This window comes from Rutilus rutilus (assembly GCF_951802725.1).
Source record: "Rutilus rutilus genome assembly, chromosome: 3".
NCBI lineage: Eukaryota > Metazoa > Chordata > Actinopteri > Cypriniformes > Leuciscidae > Rutilus > Rutilus rutilus.
The window spans coordinates 51,842,671-51,861,756 of NC_140211.1; the positions used below are offsets into that span (position 1 = coordinate 51,842,671).

Here is a 19,086-nt window from a genome sequence, read left to right on the forward strand (position 1 = left end):
TGTCTATGTGCTCGCAACATTGTAACAACGTAGAATTGTAAGACGCGACAGGGCTGTAGCAACGTTGTTGCGGGACATTCAGCAACTGAGAGACGACGTTCTGACAATTTTTTTTTTTTATGCTAAATAGGCCTATAGATATCCCCCATTTAGCATTTTATGTTTTGAGGTTAATTTTTAATTAGTCAGATGTTAGATAATTATATGTTTTTTAAAAAAATATTGTTTATCCTTATTATTATTTATGGGGCTATCAGTAAATTAGCCTAATTATAATCAACACCTGCAATTGTACACTTCGAAGAGTAAAAATTACAGAAGGTTATGTTAATTGAACTTTATTAAAACTAACTGCATATATGGTAATCAAATTGCACTTCCAAAAGTCATACATTTGTGAAAAAAGAAAAAACTAAATAAATGAATATACACATTTCTTTTAAGTATAATAAATAAAACATAAAAAGCAAAGATCAGAACATTTAATGAACAAAAGCGGTTATGTACATGGCAGACAGTAGTCGAAAGCCGGACGATAACGTTCGGTAAACGGAATCAGTCCAGGAAACATCCACAAATCCAGAGGAGCAAAGACACTAATGAGACTAAATAGCAGACAAATGAAATGAAAAACTAAACAGTGCGAGCGAGGCTGCATTAGTCACATTAGAAAATGAAGTTGTAGGTTGTGTTTGAATAATTACGTATCTTATTTAGCAGAGGTAAATAAAACGCAATACTCACGTATCCTTGCTCGATGAAGAACGAGACAACACAATGAGCTCAACGGGCGGTTGAAATTTAACGCTTCAGGGCAGTGACGAGTACATATGTAGTCCAGTGGTTGTCAAGACACCGTTGGCACAACCTTAAGCAATGGCCCTGAACGGTGGTTTAATGTCAACATTGTGACAACGCTGTAACAACCTTCACCACACAACGTATTTATAGCAACCTTTTGGCCATGTTGATAAAACGTTGTTAGAAGGTTGGCTACGTTGTGCCAACGTTCTGTGTTTGCTGGGTATCCAGTGTCCACAGATCTGCAACATTCACCATGGATTTACTGTAGTAACACTTACAAGAAGTTAGTTTTAATATATAAAAAAAAAAAATAATTCTCTGGCATTTCTTTCTTTTTGCTGTATCGAAAACGTACCGAACCGTGACACAAGTGTATCGTATTGAACCGAACCGTGAATTTTGTGAACCGTTACACCCCTAATAGATAATCTGCCCTGTAATCATAATTTGTGTGTAAAGTAATAAAGGTTGTTGCTGTTTTACTGCCTCTAGTGTTCATTTCAGCTGGAAACTGGAGTGAATTGTATTTATAGTTATGTTTTTGGAGTTTTGCAAATGTTGTTTTTATTACTCGTAATAAATATACTAAAATAAATAATTACTATTTATTTTAATTTATACAAGACACTTCAAGGTACAACATGGTATATATGTCCAAACATGGTATTCCTATGCTGCCATATTCAAAACACTGGTAAAACCATTTTACATTCTGTTAGTGCAGAAGAGTGAATAATCAAATGAAATATTAAGGCATTAAGTTGGCTTTATGAGAAAGTAAAAAATAAAAATGTTGGTACATAGTAGTGTCAGTAAATGTGTAGTCAAGTTTCAGGATAACAATTTTCAGCCAATAGTTCAACGTAATTCAAGCTGTTCTCTGACTAAAACATTTTATAGGGTCATGCCGCCTTGATCCCCCTTCTCATTTGATAAACAGATGACTGGAGTTTAACATGCTGTCTTTTTGATGGCCTTTAGCTCTGAATCTTGGCAAGAGTTCTCACTGTTCTCTCCACTGCATGGACAATGTGTGGAATGGAACACTCCCTGACTCCAAGTGATTGCCGCAGCCATTTATTTTAAGGGCACTTGACACCTAGTCAAAATAACTCCCTATTTAAGCTTCTACTGTATTAAGTCATCCAATGAGGGCCGTGTGGTCGGGTTGTGTGATGTTTATATCCAAACATGAATCTATGCCGCCAAGAAGTGTTTGGAATTACAACTGGGTTGTGGGGTGAAAGCACTGGCTGTGCTTTGTAAGGTGAGTGTTACTGATGACCGGTCAAAATTTTGACCAGACTTTGACCTAGCTATAACTGGTGAGCCAAAGTGTGTGTGGATGTCTAAGTGTGAAAGTGATTCCGCAGATTAATTGCTGAAATAAATCACACGCATGCTCAAGTACACACATTCACTTACACATAAACGCATCCATGTAAACAGGTCCTATTTCCTTCTTGCTTGTCTAGTAATTTGTAAATCTATCAAATAGAAACCTATAGCAACAACACTGAACCGTGATTGATAAAATCGGCCAAATGTACTGTAGGCCTACATCTCTCTCAGAAGACAGAAAAATGCTCACAAGCATATCCACGCCAAGACACACACGCACATGGTGTTAACGGTGACTGCTGATGGTTTCACATTTTTAATTTGCAAATTTATGCTGACATTTGAAAACACACCATCAGTTTAGCTGCACAAGTTCAGCTGGGCCAAGCATATTATCATTTTGTGCTGTATAATATGATTTCCTCAAGTGAACACTTACATGCACTCGCATTCACACACATGCACCACACTTTGACTTATCTCCGTGCCTATCGAAACGAAGATGTTTTGCATGTTGTTTGGTGTCAGCCTCCTCAAAAGCACCACTAGTGTCACCACTACTGACACCACTTTTGTTATGTGTCCAGTGTTATTTTAGAATTATTTATACATTATAGTATGTATTCATATTTTCATTTATTTGTTTTAATTTTAATTTTAGTTGAAGTCTTAGTTATTTTGTTATGTCATTTTAGTAGGCTACTTCAACTTATTTATAATCAATTAGTTGCCAGGGTAACATTTACAATTTCTGTTTTTTTTTAGGTTTTATTAGCCAATTCATTAGCTCCTTTAGGCAGATAACTAGAAATAAATAGTTTCAGTTACCACAAAACCACACTGGTTTTGTCAATTTTCAATTTATGGTTGTTTAGGATGTTTAGTCAGCTGAGAACTAAATTAATTTGAGTGAATCTGAATGGTTTAGTGCAGTGGTTCCCAATTCTGGTCCCGCAGCACTGCACATTTGATGGTTCGCTTACATGACAACGATATGCTTAAAACGGAGAAGTTTTACCTTTGAGTTCTCTGCATGCATACAGACATTGTCAAACCGATCCCCATTCACACGGATCCGCAAAAACGACTAAAAACCCTGTATTCTGCTGCCAGGCCATTAGATGGCGATTAAACACTATAGACTGAACACGTAATACGCATGTACATGACGTCATCGTTTTCACAGATTCACGTTTTTATTGTTTACACGGAGACCGATTTCTAAAACTTGCACTTTGAAACCCGATTTTAAAACTTTGCGTTTTCAGGCACCTGAAATACCATTGTCGTGTAAACGAACGGCTAAAACGCAAAAAAAGTTTTACGTTTTTAGTTGAAAATGGTGTCTTGTAAACAGCCCTTTTAGCTGTCTCCCTAATCAAACACACCTGATTCAATTCATAAGCTCATTAATAAAGACTCCAAGGCTGAATCTGAAATCGCCCCCTATACCCTCAAATAGGGCATTATTTGAGGGGACAGCCATTTGTAGTGGTGTCTGAAACCATAGTGGACGATATTGAGTGGACTCATTCTATCCCACATTGCACCACAATAACGAGTGTACAGCCGATGGACGTTCAAAGGCTGTTTGAATTCTCTCACTCGTTTTCAATCACTCATTCAAGTGAACCGTATTAGTGGACTAACATAGGGAATAGTGATTGAAGGATTTCGGATTCAGCCCAAGACAGTGGTCTCAAACTCAGCTCCTGGTGGGCCGCAGGGCCCTGCCGAGTTTAGCGCCAACTCACCTGCTTAAAAGTTTCTAGTAATCCTGAAGACCTCGATTAGCTGGATCAGGTGTGTTTAATTTGGGTTGGAACAAAACTCTGCAGGGCTGTGGCTCTCCAGGACTGACATTGGCCACCCCTGCTCCAAGACCTCAAATATGTATGTTAGAATAGATAAGAGGGTGCACATGTTTGATTTCTGTTGTGGGTACTCCAGGATCAGGATTTGAAACCATTGGTTCAGTGAATTTTACTGGTTATATCTCTCATTTTGCATGAACCAGTTATATTTAGGTATATGCCATGGGTCCATCTTGCTCCCAGAGGGCCACCTTCCTCCAACACACCTGCCTGGAGGTTTAAAGTAATCCTGAAGACCTTGAACAGCTGGCAAAGGTGTGTTTAATTAGGGTTGGAGTTGAGCTCAGCAGGATGCCGGACTGGACATCCCTAGTATAAGTAGTATTTTCCTGGAATAATAATGTCTATGAGAGCAGTGGCACTGGTGCCACCATTGGGCAATGCAGATAATTGGTTAGGGCTGTTTCATCACACTTTTGGAGTGTTTGACTTCTGGTGTTTCTCATATGCAGTGAAAAAAAAAAAAAAGAAGAGTTGCACAATTTTGCAGTCGTACCAGGGCGACCACTTAGTTGCAATGGTTACGAAATGCAACAGAGCCCTGTCATCAATAAGAAACCTCTGAAGTTTTGATGGAGAAGCTTGTCAAACAACTGTAGAGAGAGTCTGAATTCCAGTGGGCATAAGCAAATTTATTCACTTTGCAATGAAGGGAGGGGAAAAGCAAGGGAGTGCAAGGAGGAGGAGGGAAAGAAGAGGGAGGGTAACATCACTTGCAGTTGGAAAATAGTCCCCGCAGGGCATGTTTGGAGAAGCACAAGTTAACATAAAGCTTGTTGCTCGGCTTTCTTGCGTACTCTTGCATTCTGCTTCTTTCTCAGGCTCTGGTTTCCTGTCCTGTATTCATTTCCATGCTTCTGTCATCCTTCTCTGTCCATACACACATCTTTTATTCTTTTATGCTTGCTTTCCCATCTCTTGCTCTCTAAAGTGGTGGTTGTATGTGGGATCATTCTTCAGGGGCCTGTAGCCTCAGCTGATCTTCATTCTTAGCCACCTGATGCTCAACACAGAGCCAATTTAACACCCCCCACACACATGTGAGGGAGAGAGTATGGGGGGAATTTGTTGCCAAGAGAAATGGAAGTCTGTGTGTGGAAAAGAAAGAGTAAATACATTGTTTTAAAATAGAATTTTGTGCCTGTTATTGGCATGTATTTAGATGTAACATAAACTTGTGATTCGACTGAAACCATTGACCGAAATGGTGACGTTTAATTAGCGTTTATCGAGTTTTCTGCCGCGTTTGACTGTGTCAACGTCTGTTTCGTGCACACAATAATCTGTCAATCATTGTCAATTTTTCATTTTCATTCAATGTCCATAGTTCATGAGTCAACTAGAAGAAAAAAATATCATTAAATAAATTAGCTTAATTGATTATTGAATCGTTGTGGGTTGTTTGCTAAAGTAAAACATTAATTTCGGTTTCTGTGTTTCTGAAAAAAATTAATTTTGGTGCATCACTGAATATTAGTATAAATTACATTGTTGGTTCTGTTGACATTTCAGATGAACTGAGCACAGACCTACATCAGTCATTCACTGAAGTCAAAACGTTTGGTGTTTGAAATCCAATGCCTATATGTATATAATTAGGGCCCAAGCACTGATGGACCCTATTGGATCTGCTCCGTTTATTATTAATATTATTATTCTTTTATTTTTTATTTATTTTTTGCTGGATGAAAATGACTTTATGATCACAGGATTTCATTGAGGAGGGAGAGTCTGAATTAATAACTGCAAACATCACTTACTGCATCCGTATATTGCTGCATGTTGACAAAGTGCAAAAACTCACAGAAAACACTCACACTCTCGCACACTCCTTTTCTCTAAATTTATCTTGAATTCCTCAGTTATTTTAGTCGAGTATGAAATTAACCTTGTTTTAGCGCAATGCTTGATTGACAGGTGAGTAGGAGGTATTTTCTGGAGCATATGAGGACGGATTACACTACAAAATGCAATATTGTCGCATTCGTTTCAGACTGCCTCTGAGTGAACCGAACATATTATTTGAAGTACTTTGGGAGTGCCATGTAAATACCCTGGTATATGAAGTACCATGGCATATGCTGGATCAAAGTATTACCGTGCTAGATAAATACAATATTTCTGACTGTCATCTTCATGTTATCTGATTATACATTTTATCTAATCCCTTCAAGCCACTGATATGAATTACCTTAAAGCAACACTGAAGATTATTTTTTACCTTAAAATAATGTTTCCAAAATTGTTTCAGTGGTTCATCAAGTCGTAACAGGGTGAAAGGCACTTCTGCATTCGCTCTGCGGCCCTATATCTGCTATAACCGCACTATGCAAGCTTGCCAGATCGGGTAGCGTTTCTATAGTTCGAATGAGACATAAGAAACTACAAATTTGACTTGATAGTCATTATTTAGTTTTTCTTCGTTTCTGTTGTCGCAATACATCATACTTTTATAAAATCATGCAACATACTCTATCTTGTCTGTGGACAACAGACCGGTGCTGGATAAACGGCGAGCGTGTGTGCGACGGTAGGCTAAATTATTTACGACAGTGGTAATGGACAATTCCGCTTCCAACCTGTAGGGCGACCGAAGAGGAAAAGTTCTTTGGTGTTGCTTTAAGCTTTGATCTTAACACATATCTCCTGTGTTTGTTTGTGTGTACAGCATGTTTGTACCGTTCAAATGGCAAGTTGCAAGGTTTTTGCTTGCTTTGCTCTGGGACACACTATGTTCTACCAGTTGAGTGTCATCTGATGGCTTTTACCCAGAACTGAAGCACCACAGGTGGTGTCACACATGAGACCATTTTTCCATGTCTGGGGACAAGGGGGGTTTCCTTGGACATGGTGTTCAGCCTCTTAACTCTTTTTATGAGTCTGGCTTAGACAGCTTGTGGTGGAAATTGCACTGATCTGGTGCCAAAATTCATGCCGGTCCTGATAAATATCCTACATCGACAGTACAACCAGTAGGGGTACAACTTGGGGCTAAAGGCGCCTCGGGGTAAAAAGGTGCCCTGGATTTTATTTTCCTCTAAACCACTAGATGGCACAAAAACTTGCCGTAGCACTATTAAAAACATCCGCTTTTCAAGATGCATGTAGAGATTTGGCTGAATGGTCGTCTTAATGACTTCCAGTTTTGTTCAAGGTAATTAAAGCAACAGTTTTTTCAATAACAGAAGAATATGTAAAAGTATGGTATTTGAGGTAAAAAGCACCCCTGCTGTTGACACAATGAACATAATGCACAAGACAATAATTAACATGATAAGAAATAGCTGGCTGACTTTTCCATTTGTTGATGGTAAAAATCATATATTATGTTTGGTGTCCACCTTAGAGATAATCACCATATTTATAATGAAACCATCATATTTAAAAAATATCATGTAATGAAATATAATGTATTGTTACTACTGTAAATCTATATTAAATTATAATGGGATCTCCTTCAATGCTTTCAGAATCTTTACTTTTTTAAATAATTTAGTTTTTGTATTTTTAAAAGATATTTTTGTATTAACGTATTTGAATGACAGTATTGAACAAAAAGGAATTTTTAATTTTCTAAATAAAGAGAAAATAGTGATTGTTTTGACAAGTATTAACTCTTTTAATATTAACATGGCTGTAGACACATTAACTTATGTTGGCTAAAGTATTTGTATCAATACTGTGCGCCTTTTGTAAAAAGGCCTCCCACGCCACCTCATATATTTATACGATTTTTAAACCACTTTTATGATTTATTTTCACACAAATATCTGTTGCTCCATAAATGTTCAATACAGACATATGTATTCTTTCTGCAATCATACACTATGGGGAGTAGTGAATAGCACATTTTTCTTAAGGTGTGCCTTCAGCCCGGTTGACTTATTCAAGTCTATTCCTGATTTAGTACCAAATGTATCATTTTAATGAACAGCACTTTGGTTAACCGTTTAGAATGAATCATTAATAAAACGTTTTAACTTTATTTTGGCTTTGTTTAAAGTATAGTGAGATCAGTTTCATCTATCAAACCGACTTGAGTATATTGTTACACCCCTACTGATAATTTGAATGGCCGTACGTGCTATCATCATAAGCTCCACAGAGTCGTGTGCACTGACATGCAAAAGCGTCCAAACACACACACACACACACACACACACACACACGCGCGCGCACAGTCGCCCTGTGCAGTAATATTCACATTTTGTAACGTGTCACCAGTCGTAAGTGCGGGATAGCCATTGTGGGCTATTTTTAGTCTGGGACGGTAATCTCTTCTAAGAGCCTTTCAGAGCCCGTCTCTTTCTAACCTGGCCGGAAATGCTAAGCCAATAAGCCTCAGGCGTCTGCCTCAACTCGAGGCCAGGAGAGAAAGTGAGTCCCGGTACAGGCGTTTCCTGGATTATTTAATACTTCAGCATCACAGGGAGGGGTAGTTTGAATCTCTGAATTCCAGGAATGCTGGTTCTTTTAGGGCTTATGCACTGCAGGGTACAGAGCGTTTCGGACATAGCTTAGTGGCGTCACACTGCACAATTTCATGGAGTGGGTAAATTAACAAACAAATGCTAAATTTCTGCAATGAGGACTGAGCTGATTGGGTGCATTGTAGACTTGCATGGGAATAGCTCTGTTTGCAAAGTAAAATGAACCACTGTAAAATATATTCCTAACAGTTGCCATGAGACCAGTTTGAAAAATCACCAGGTTTTTTTTTTTCCAGTCTCATCTGTAGTTCATCCTTTTATTACCATGATATTCATCAGTGATATAAAGGGTGAACATATATTTTGAGCAGCTGTGAGTGATGCATCCTTGTCACATTTTGATGGTTAATAGATGAAAATCAGTGCTGTACACAAGTATTATTATTTGTATGTGCACAAATGCACACAAAAGCAAATTTCATTTTGGTTGGTGTTTTAATTTGTGGCCCAGGCCAAGCCATACCTTTTAAATGTTTGCAAGCATGCATATACACATAATGCCTCCAAAAGTTTAGAAATGCTCTAAGCAATATGAGCATAAGTCCTTATCATCTCTTGGCGTAGATGCATTTTGAAGTCATTTGTAATTATACTTGAAGACCAGCAGATGATTACATAATAATGGCAATATAGACAGCTTTAGGCAATAACACAAGAAATGCAAGCAATACGAAGTTTCAAACATTGTCCAGAATAGAGATCGTAAATAGCTCTAGTATTTTTTCTAGGTACTGGATTTATTCATTCATTCATTCGTTTGTTCGTTCGTAGGACAGATAGTCTACCTTTTTAGTTGCACGTCAGATTCTTTTTAACACAGTTTGTGCTTATTATTAGACTTGGTAAGGCGCATCAAGTTTATTTTTAAAGCGCGTTTCCCCCTTTTTTGTTTCGCTGGATGTTTGAGCCTCGTTTATTATTATTTTTATTTCAAAATGTATTTAATTGAGGTGTGTGTGTATGTATATGTATGCGCCACCGCTGGTAAGTTGGTCCATTACCACCGTGGTGGTAAAAAACTGCCACCGTCACAGCCCTGAAATATTTTTTCCTATTATCAATGTTGAAAACAGTTATGTATAATTTATAAATTGTCATAACATTCTAAATGATCAATTTTTTTTTAAATCAATTTAATGCATCCTTGCTGAATAAAAGTATTCACTGACCCCAAACTTTTGAACAATAGTGTTTAATGTTACAAAAGCTTTCTATTTCAGGTAAATGCTGTTCTTTTAAACTTTCTATTCCTCATAGAATCCTGAAAGAATTTACACAACTATTGTCAACTGATAATAATCAGAAATGTTTCTTAAGCAGAAAATCTGCATATTAGAATGATTTATGAAGGATCATGTGACACTGAAGACTGGAGAAATGATGCTGAAAATTCAGCTTTAAAATATATTCAAACAGAAAAAAATATATATTTTAAATTGTAATAATATTTTACAATATCACTGTTTTTACTGTGTTTTTTTTCATTTCTTTTTTAGTAAATAAATGCAGCCTCTGTGAGCATAAGAGACTTATTTCAGAAACATTTAAAAATCTTACCGATCCCAAACTTTTGAACTGCAGTGTACACACAAACAGAGAGAAAAGGGAAAAGGAAAAAAAAAGAAAAGAAGAAAAAACATGTTTAAAGTGCAATGGGAATAATCGTCTCACAAAGTCAAGGTCTGGTAGATCTTCCCTCACCTACAGGAGATGGAAGTCAAGGTAAAAGATAATGCATTTATTTAGTAATCAGCAAATAGCTTTTATCCAGTAGGGGTGAGAGCAGTGCAGCGGGTTCTGATAAGATCATTTGCTTTCAGGTGTTTTGCTGGCTACTGTACTCAGCATTGAGTGTAAATTGAATAGAATGACCTTCTGCAACCGAATCAAATTGACTGCATTTTCCACACACATTTGGTGGTTTCAATTACCATACATTTTTTGATATTGGAGTCTGTAACCCCACTCGTTCCTCATGGATACTCGAACGAGAGCATGTGTTCATGATAGAACATGCAGGCATGCAATCTAAGCGTTTTTTTTTTTTGCTCTCTGCTTTCATACAGACGTATTCAGGCAATTGACCCTTGTGCAGTTAACACATATGCTTTATTATAGAAAGAGAACTATAGTCAGGTCTTTCTCCTTTGTTGTCGCTCCTCCGCGTGCTTGGTGCAGTGTCGGTAATGATGTGCCCTGCTGCTGATATCATGGTGACAAATGACGGGCCGCCCTGCGGTTTGATGCTCATAAGCGTGCCAACAGCCGAAAGGTCAAAGGAGGATTCGGAGGGTAACAAAGCACTTTTAACAAGAGAAGAGGGTGACTTTAAATGCTTAAATATCAGCTTTATATGTCCACGTTTCCACATGCATGGCTGTTTTTCTGCATTGGAATGAAACAGGACTCTCTTTCCTTTCATACCGTTCCTCCTTCCTTGCATTTTCTTTGGCTGTCTAGCACATCATAGCATGATCACCATCTTGTATATGTTTATTCTCACAAAGGATTGCCTACCTCTGCAGATTTGCCACCTCTGACTTAAGCGAAGTTCTGTTCACATGCACGTTTCAGAAAGGAATAACGATGTGTGTTTTTTTCTTTTCTTCACTGCATTAACATATTTAGACTCCAGCTCTTTAGGAATCCGAGCACCCTAGTGTCAGCATTATTGGACAAGTTTCTAAAATAAGTAGTGCATCAATATGTCTGAGCACCGAAAACTAAGTTTATTCTAATTGCATTAGAAACAGAGCTGTGGACCATCTGTTGCACCACAGCTAAGAAACAGCATGCAAACTCCCCTTTCTCTCTTCATGTTTAGTGCATCTATTCAAATTGTCCCTTTCATCTCTTTCACTTTTCTCTTTCTATTTGTAAGAGCAATTATCTCTCAGTAGAAATTGTTTGTTTGTGGTTCTGATTATCAGGTCACGGGCACTTGCAACCACATATAAATTGGCGATATTATATTTTAATTTCCTTCTGATTACTCTTCACTAGTATGCATTATTCTGATTGTTTACATGTTAAAATAAGCAATGGTTCTTGTTGCTGATGAGTTTGATTAGTACCTGTTCAAGCTTCTGGTCGTGGTGTTCAGACAGTGTCGGGGGGTGGTAATGTTGGTGAGGGTTATGAAAAGTTAATCTTTGCCATACTCCGTCTCTCTGTGATCATTGCCTCTGGAGCAGGCATGCCTCGGTGCCCAGCTTGCAGGATCATTTGCGGGGGAAATGAGGTTTGAAATAGTTCTAGTGATTCCACTGGCAGAATCCTATTTTTGAGTATGACATATGACTGCTGTGCCATTTACGTGTACTGTGACACAATCTGGTTAGGCTTATTGAGGGAGGCTTACGTTGGAATGTTTTTGATAATGTCAATATGATGTGTGACGTATAATAGGTATTGTGGTCTTTTTTTTATGTTCTTTTTCTTTTCTTTTTGCTGACCATGAATTAAATTAGTGTCATATTCAGTGCTCTGTACCATGTTTCTCTCTCTCTTCCTACTCACAATGATATGACTAGGCCAAGCTCACATAATGCAGCATGTTACTTTATTAGCTGTGGAATCAGAGGTAAACTAATCATTCTCACTTTCCATAAAGCCTATAAACCTTAAAAGGTTTTAATGCTTTTTCAAAACTTCAGATGAGGCTTTGTTCAACCAGCATTCAAAGTTTGTCTTTAGTTAAAATGTACAGTTATAAGATTTTCTTATTTCCAATTCTACAATTGTGACCCTGGATGACAAAACCGGGTACATGGGTACATGTTTTGAAATTGAATAAATAAGCTTCCCATTGATTTATGGTTTGTTAGGATAGGACAATATTTGGCCGAGATATAACTATTTGAAAATCTGGACTCTGAGGGTGCAAAAAGATCGAAACATTGAGAAAATCCCCTTTAAAGTTGTCCGTTTATGTTCACGATTGTGCTGCATTCACTCACAAAAATAAATGTTTTATATATTTACGGTTGGAAATGTACAAAATATCTTCATGGAACATGATCTTTACTTGATATCCTAATGATTTTTGGCATAAAAGAAAAATCAATAATTTTGTTGGCTATTGCCACAAATATACCCGTGCGACTTATGACTGGTTTTGTGATCCAGGGTCACAATTCTCCATCCTGCTTACCACCACCTCTATTCAAATTCTGAATTTGAACTGAAATTCAAAAGGCATTCATAATCCAGTTCTGAATGGCATACACACCTTGTTTGTGTCACAGCAAGAATTAGTCAAATTACAGACAAATATTGAAATGAGCAAAACAATATCCAGAGATGTGATTTTTTATTTTATTTTTTTAACTGTTTTGGTTTTAGAGAGAATAAAAAGAGAAAGAAAAATCCATCAATCTTCACTTTAAACTTTTTCCACATATTCTAGCTCATTTAATGTCTTCCTTGTGATTGTGCAAGGCTTTGGTTGTAAAACTCACTCTGAGTAATTGACTTTCCAGGTTTTATTACCTGCAGAGTTTTCCTTCTCTGTCGCGGCGGAGATGCAAGGCCGCAGACACACAGGAAATACGAGCCTCATATTTTACTATCTTTTTTTTAATTCTTTCGTCACCTGTGGGGTATTCGCTCAGATCCCTGAATGATATTGGATGGATTATTTTTCAGTTTGCAGTGAAGTTAATTATGGGGGTAAATTATGGGGTAAAAGAAAAGGACCATGCTACCTGTTATCAGTGGCATAAGTTATATCTCAGGAATACAATGGCTTAGGTGGAACTCAATAAAAGAGTTAAAGCAAGGACAATTTCAAAGACAGCCTGTCTGATAACAAAAGAGCGCACCTGATAATGAATGAATGGTGAATGCTGGCATGCCTCTGAAGTACTAAGGGAAAGGAGGGGAGCTAGATGGAGTGTGACTACCGAGCGCTTGCCAGTGTGTTTTATGGCTAATTGAAGCATTTGTGGTAAAACAGCCATGAATGGCACCCTTTAGAATTAGAGCAGGTTAATATATTGTGATCCCACAATTAGCCCACGATTGTTAAGATCTGTTTAATTCGGTGGGGTCCATTAAGCGGAATGGGAAAGGTCCTTTCTATTTTTCTTCCCTTCTTACTCAAGGCCGTTTCTCTTTGGAGCTGCCAGAGGCAATCGATGGATGTGGACACGGCTCCAGAGGTTGCCAGGCAAATCTGACCACTCTGGCACTGGGCTGGATGTACTTTGCAAATGTTGGTTGCACTTTGAATTATGAGTCTGAATGGAGGACAAAGGTTATTGAGCCTGTTTCATAGAATACGAGTCGAGATAACCAATGTTGAAAGAGGAGTGCAGGTTTTGGCAGAACGTTTGATTGCTGTATAAACCCTGGAGCACCCTCTGTCATTCTAGATAAAGTCTGAGCTAGAGTTCACACTTAACAAGTAGTTTTACTAACCACCAGTCCTTATTTGCGTACATGCTGCTATTGAGAAAACTGTTTCCGTAAAGAAGATCCTCAAACGAATAAAAACTTTTCTCTGTAAACCAAATGATGAGCATCTACGGGAAGTCATCCTGAATAACCAGGATTAAAATTAGCTGGAATGAAATACTTATTGTTATTGCCCTCTGTTTTATTGGCTGCCTGGGTTTTTATGAAGTTGCAGAAGACAAATTGCGGGAGACAGCAAAAACATAGCTCAAAGAAAGGACATTATTAGCCAACCATTAAATGGCAGCAGGCTGTGAATTTCTTTCTAGCTGTGCTTTACGTCAGAACTCAGGTGTCCCTGTGAATGTTTTGTTATATCTCGGAAAAATGCGCTGTTATCTAATCCAATACAGAATTAAGAAACATGTCCTAAGGAGGGCATTATGAATTCAGTGCAGCTGGGCTTAGTATTTTCCTCCCTGTCAGTGCACTAATCAAACGTTAGCTCTATCAGTACTGAAATCTCTTAAATAGAGTGAGATAAGTAAAATGGCCTTGTTTTGATGTCTCAAAAGCTGCTCCCGTGAGCATGGGGAGATGCTGGTGTGTAATCGTGGGAAACTATTAATAGAAAAGGGATCAAACGGGGTGATCGTTGCACATGGGACTGGAGGCTAAGCAATGCAACACTTCTATCTAAAGAGGACAGTCCCCCTGCAGCCATCACAATTGTGCCCGAACGCTATCAGCAAGCGATGCTAATCCTGTGGTGTGCATAAAAGGATTTGTTCTTGTTGGCCTGCATACGCCACGTCCCCCAGCAATTTTGGTGTTTATCTTTTGCAATTGCTAAGTCCCGTGGGTTTTGGTGCTGGAACTTCCAGTGCCTGTGACTTTTCCACAGCCACTGCTTTACAGATACTACCCCTTCTGTGTTACCATCTGCAGAAGAGACAGAGACAGGAACATCAAAGACTGGAAGCAGCATTTAGCATTTGATTCTGTAATCACACTTCATATGCTCAAAAAATATTGCATCTATTTCAGTTCACAATAAGGCTCCTTATCTATGGATTGCCAGCTTGAATTTTGTTGATGAGCCATTTGAGACATCTGAGTTAGGGATTGGAGGAACTTAACTTCCCTCTTTTTGTTTCTTACCTCTTTCTCGCTACTTCCCTGGGTAGTTGCTGTGTGTCAGCTCAGTTAATGGGTTTCTTAGGGGAGATATTATTTTGGTCCAGTAAGCTGCATGTTTAATGTATGACTGACAGTGCTGACTCATGTGGCTTAGGCAATTTGTAGTTGAAAGAGATTTTGTAGTAAAAAAAAAAAACTTCATCCTCTATTAGCGATTATAGAGCACTGCTCCACTCAGTCTGAAAACAAAATCGACTTCTCCAGACTAAAATGTCCTTTTTTTTCCACTGTTCTTTCTCTTTCCCCTTTTCTTTTCGCCCCCTTAAGAAGATAGATGAGGAAAATGAGGCCAACTTGCTGGCAGTGCTCACAGAAACCCTGGACAGTATCCCAGTGGACGAAGACGGTTTGCCTTCGTTCGAGGCCCTGGCAGATGGGGACGTGACCAATGCCAGTGATCAGAGCTGTCCTTCCACCCCCGATGGCTCGCCACGCACCCCAGAGCCAGAGGAGCCTTCCCTGGTAAGAAACGCTCCTCCCGTGCTTCCCGTGTGCCCAATCCTGTTTTGCCATGAAGCATGGCCCTCTCATTCTGTTTCCTTCCCTCGGTCTTTCTCCGTCCCAAAGTCTTTCACTTTCCCTGACTCCCTCTGTCTGGTCTTCACTAGCACCAGATAAGGAGATGCTGCAGGCCTATCACCAAAAATGGGTACAGACTCGCCAGACAACAGCTCTGGCAGCCTCCTATTGATGTCTGCACAGAACATAACCATAGCTCTGTTGAAAAAGCAGATCAAAGTATATCAGTGTTCCTGAGGTGTTAATTGCTTTGTTCATTACTGCAAAAAGAAACATGCACAACACTGTCAAGCTGAAGCAATGAAAAATATGCTGAAATAATTCAATTTAATCAAGTAGACTGTTTTTTTTCTTTAATAAACCAGCAGTAAAAAGCAATAGCAATCCACATAGCATTTGTTGTGTTGTGTTGTGTATTAGCAGATTAATGCTCATCACATCAGAATCTGATGAGTATCACAGAAAAACCATTGCACCTGATGTACCTGACATACTGCCACACTATTATTTTGATCTGACTCATATCCTACAAAATGAAATCTGTAAAGTTTAAGTTTGCATCACACATATAGTCATATATTGCATAAATGTATTATATGCACATGATACTGCTGTCATCTAATAAATCGGTTTGTCAACTTACAGGATGCTTACAGAGAGAATCTTTTGAAAAAATATACGTGTAAATGACTTGCAAGAGACAATATTTACAAACAGCAGAGCATGGTGCATGGTAACAACGCCACAGTCATGGGTTTGATTCTCAAAAAAAGCATTAACCAATAAACTATATACCCTGAATGCAATGTAAATCACTTCTGCCAAATGCATAAATGTAATGTAAATGTAATATAAATATTGTTTGGAGTTTGTAATAAATTCATAGCTGTAATCCTTATGATCTGTTTCTCTGCTCTGTTTGTAGCTGAAGAAGCTCCTCCTGGCGCCTGCTAACTCCCAGCTCAGCTATAATCAATACCCAGGTGGCAAGGCACAGAACTATGCAGCCAGCAACCAACGGATCAGACCAACACCTGCTGTTGCCAAGGTAGCTGCTCGCTGCACTTCTTGCATCAAAGGCCTGGTGTGTGAGCTCATCTGCTAGTTTCTTGTAATTTTTTGCTTTCTGATAAATTATACAAATAGTCTAAAGCTTGATTACATTGTGTTGTGACTGTCTCATCTAAAAGTTTGTGACCCTTAATGACGTTCAGGACTTCGGAATGGCACCATCTCATTTCCATGAAATAAAGAAAATGTGTAGATGTCTTGATATAATTAGCGTTGCTGGTCTCATTGTCACAAAAACAATGATTTATTACCACAGGCCCAGTCATGTTGTAAACTAGAAGACTTTTTTTTTTTTTTTGAGGTGAACATCATGCATAATTCTCTCCCCTTCACACAAACACGCTCATACACATGCACAACTCTCTTTGAGGAGTTAATTTTTCATAATGACTTTGACTCTGTTTCTGGAGCTCTGCACATGGCAGTGTCCCAGGGGACACCACTGTCTCCTCCTGCTGCCTGCATGCAGATCTTCCTGGAGTCGTCCCAAGACCTTGTAATTAAGATGATGGGAAAAGCACAGTCACGTTGCCTTTTGGGAGACTAAACCACCTCTGCGCTAACCCCCTGTTCTAATCTCCCTATGTTACCAGTGTCCCCTGTTACATACCATACTCATTCTGCCCCCTCTTCTCTCTCTCTCTCTCTCTCTCTCTCTCTCTCTCTCTCTCTCTCTCTCTCTCTCTCTCTCTCTCTCTCTCTCTTTCTCTATTTCTCTGATTCCTGTTCTTTAGACAGAAAACCCCTGGAACAGCAAACCACGTGGGGCCTGTCCCAACCGGTCCATGAGACGCCCTTGCACTGAGCTGCTCAAGTACCTCACCTCCAGTGACGAGGCCTTCCAGACCAAAGCCAGGGAAGCCAAGAGCACCTGGACAGGTTGCGGCAAGGACAGGGGAGGGGCTTGCACCTCTTCCTGCTCATCTTCTTCCTCTCCATCGTCTTCGTCCACCTCCTCTTTCTCGTCCCTGTCGTCCTGCTCCTCTTCCACCGCCTCCAAAAAGAAGACGTCCTCTGCCTCCCCATCATCACAGCAGCAGCAGCAGCAGCAGCAGCAGCAGCAGCAGCAGCTGGCATTGCAGGCCCAGCGAGGTGAGAGCCAGGCAGCCAGCACGTGTAGTGTGGCTGGTGAGGGGGCAGGGAAGTGGCGGCGGTGTACTCAAGGGGAGCAATCCGCCCCCGTTGTGCTGTCCCGTGGAGGCGGCTGTGGCCATGCTTGCTCCGGCGAAGAGGGGAGGCTGCCAGGCCTGCAGCCAGCTGTTGACCCAGGCAGCCTGGCCGCTGCCCGCTTTATTAGGTACATGCACTCTTACTCTCTCCCGCCTAGAGAGACGGGTCATGCAGGCAGCTGTGGTCATTGCCTTGAGGCAGGCGGCTTGGCTGAGGCTGGCCGTGCTAATAGGCACATCACGGTGACCATTAGGAAAAGGAGGCAAGAGCTAGAGCACCCCATGCTCAGTCAGATGCTCACCTCCAGGCCCAGGCCAGCCCGTTACCGGGCTCACCTGCAGTTGCCCAGTGTCCCCCAGAATAATAGGCGAGACCTACCTGACTTGGCTCCTAGAGTCCAAGAGAGCCGTGGACACTTAGAGCAAGCTAGCCGTGATCACCCTAGAAAGACACCTAGCTTACACAAACAAACATTTAGTGTGGCCGACCAGAGTGATCTTAAGTGTTCAACAGAGCTTAAATTAGACCTAGAGAGTTGGTTAAGCATGCCAGAACAGGTGACAGGAGACAGCTTGCATGATCTGATAGGCCAAGCTGGGGAGGATGTTTTTGAATATGTCATAGGCAGCCCCATGTCATTCTCACAGGGCCTGCCAAGCCCATTGTTCCCAGACTCTTTAGTTCCAGAGCACACGCCCTCCGAATCACAAAAACAGGCACTCTGCAGGCACCTTGATGACCAAGTCCCACCAGTGTTAGGTAATCATTGCTGCATCCCTGCCCTCTCTCCTTTGCCTCTCTTCCTTTAACTGCTTCCCAGTTTGACCACACACTAACCCCAGCACTAACACAAACCTAACATTTACTTGGGAACAAAAACAAAAGCAAAAGCAGACAGCCACACAATTCACTCCAAAGGATAAACCTCTGAATTGGCACAAACCTTTGTCTGTAGATTAATTATAAATGAAAGACGAGGTACGCCTGTAACACTTTAAACTATCACGTGCCCAATTTCAAACTCAGATCTGTGCTGAAGAGCTTCTTTGTCAGGCTGTTGTAATATAGCTGTCTAACTGAGAGATACTACCTAGCTGCAGTTGGAGACGGTCGCAGCCTCAGGCAACTGCACACGCTTCCTTGACTCTTCTTTCTTCCTCTGCTTTGGTTTCAATTGCATGCAAAATATCTTCTTTTTAGACATAATTTTAGCAGTATGA

At 39.9% G+C, this 19,086-nt stretch overlaps 1 protein-coding gene across 7 annotated transcripts in view; it reads left to right on the top strand.

Moving 5' to 3' along the window:
• Positions 1-19,086, top strand: part of ppargc1a (peroxisome proliferator-activated receptor gamma, coactivator 1 alpha) — a 228,822-nt gene that overhangs the window by 193,319 nt on the left and 16,417 nt on the right. For 2 of the 7 annotated variants that reach the window (XR_014626695.1, XM_084403748.1), the window contains exons 3-5: positions 15,374-15,568; positions 16,551-16,673; positions 17,431-18,625. Coding sequence is in view for 6 of the 7 variants with exons in the window: in XM_084403748.1 (XP_084259874.1) it covers positions 15,374-15,568; positions 16,551-16,673; positions 17,431-18,625 (1,513 nt within the window). In the remaining variant the exon portion in view is untranslated. Of the gene's footprint in view, positions 1-15,373; positions 15,569-16,550; positions 16,710-17,430; positions 18,626-19,086 lie in introns of all 7 variants that reach the window. The other 5 variants (XM_084403749.1, XM_084403751.1, XM_084403750.1 and 2 more) reach the window with 3 other exon arrangements.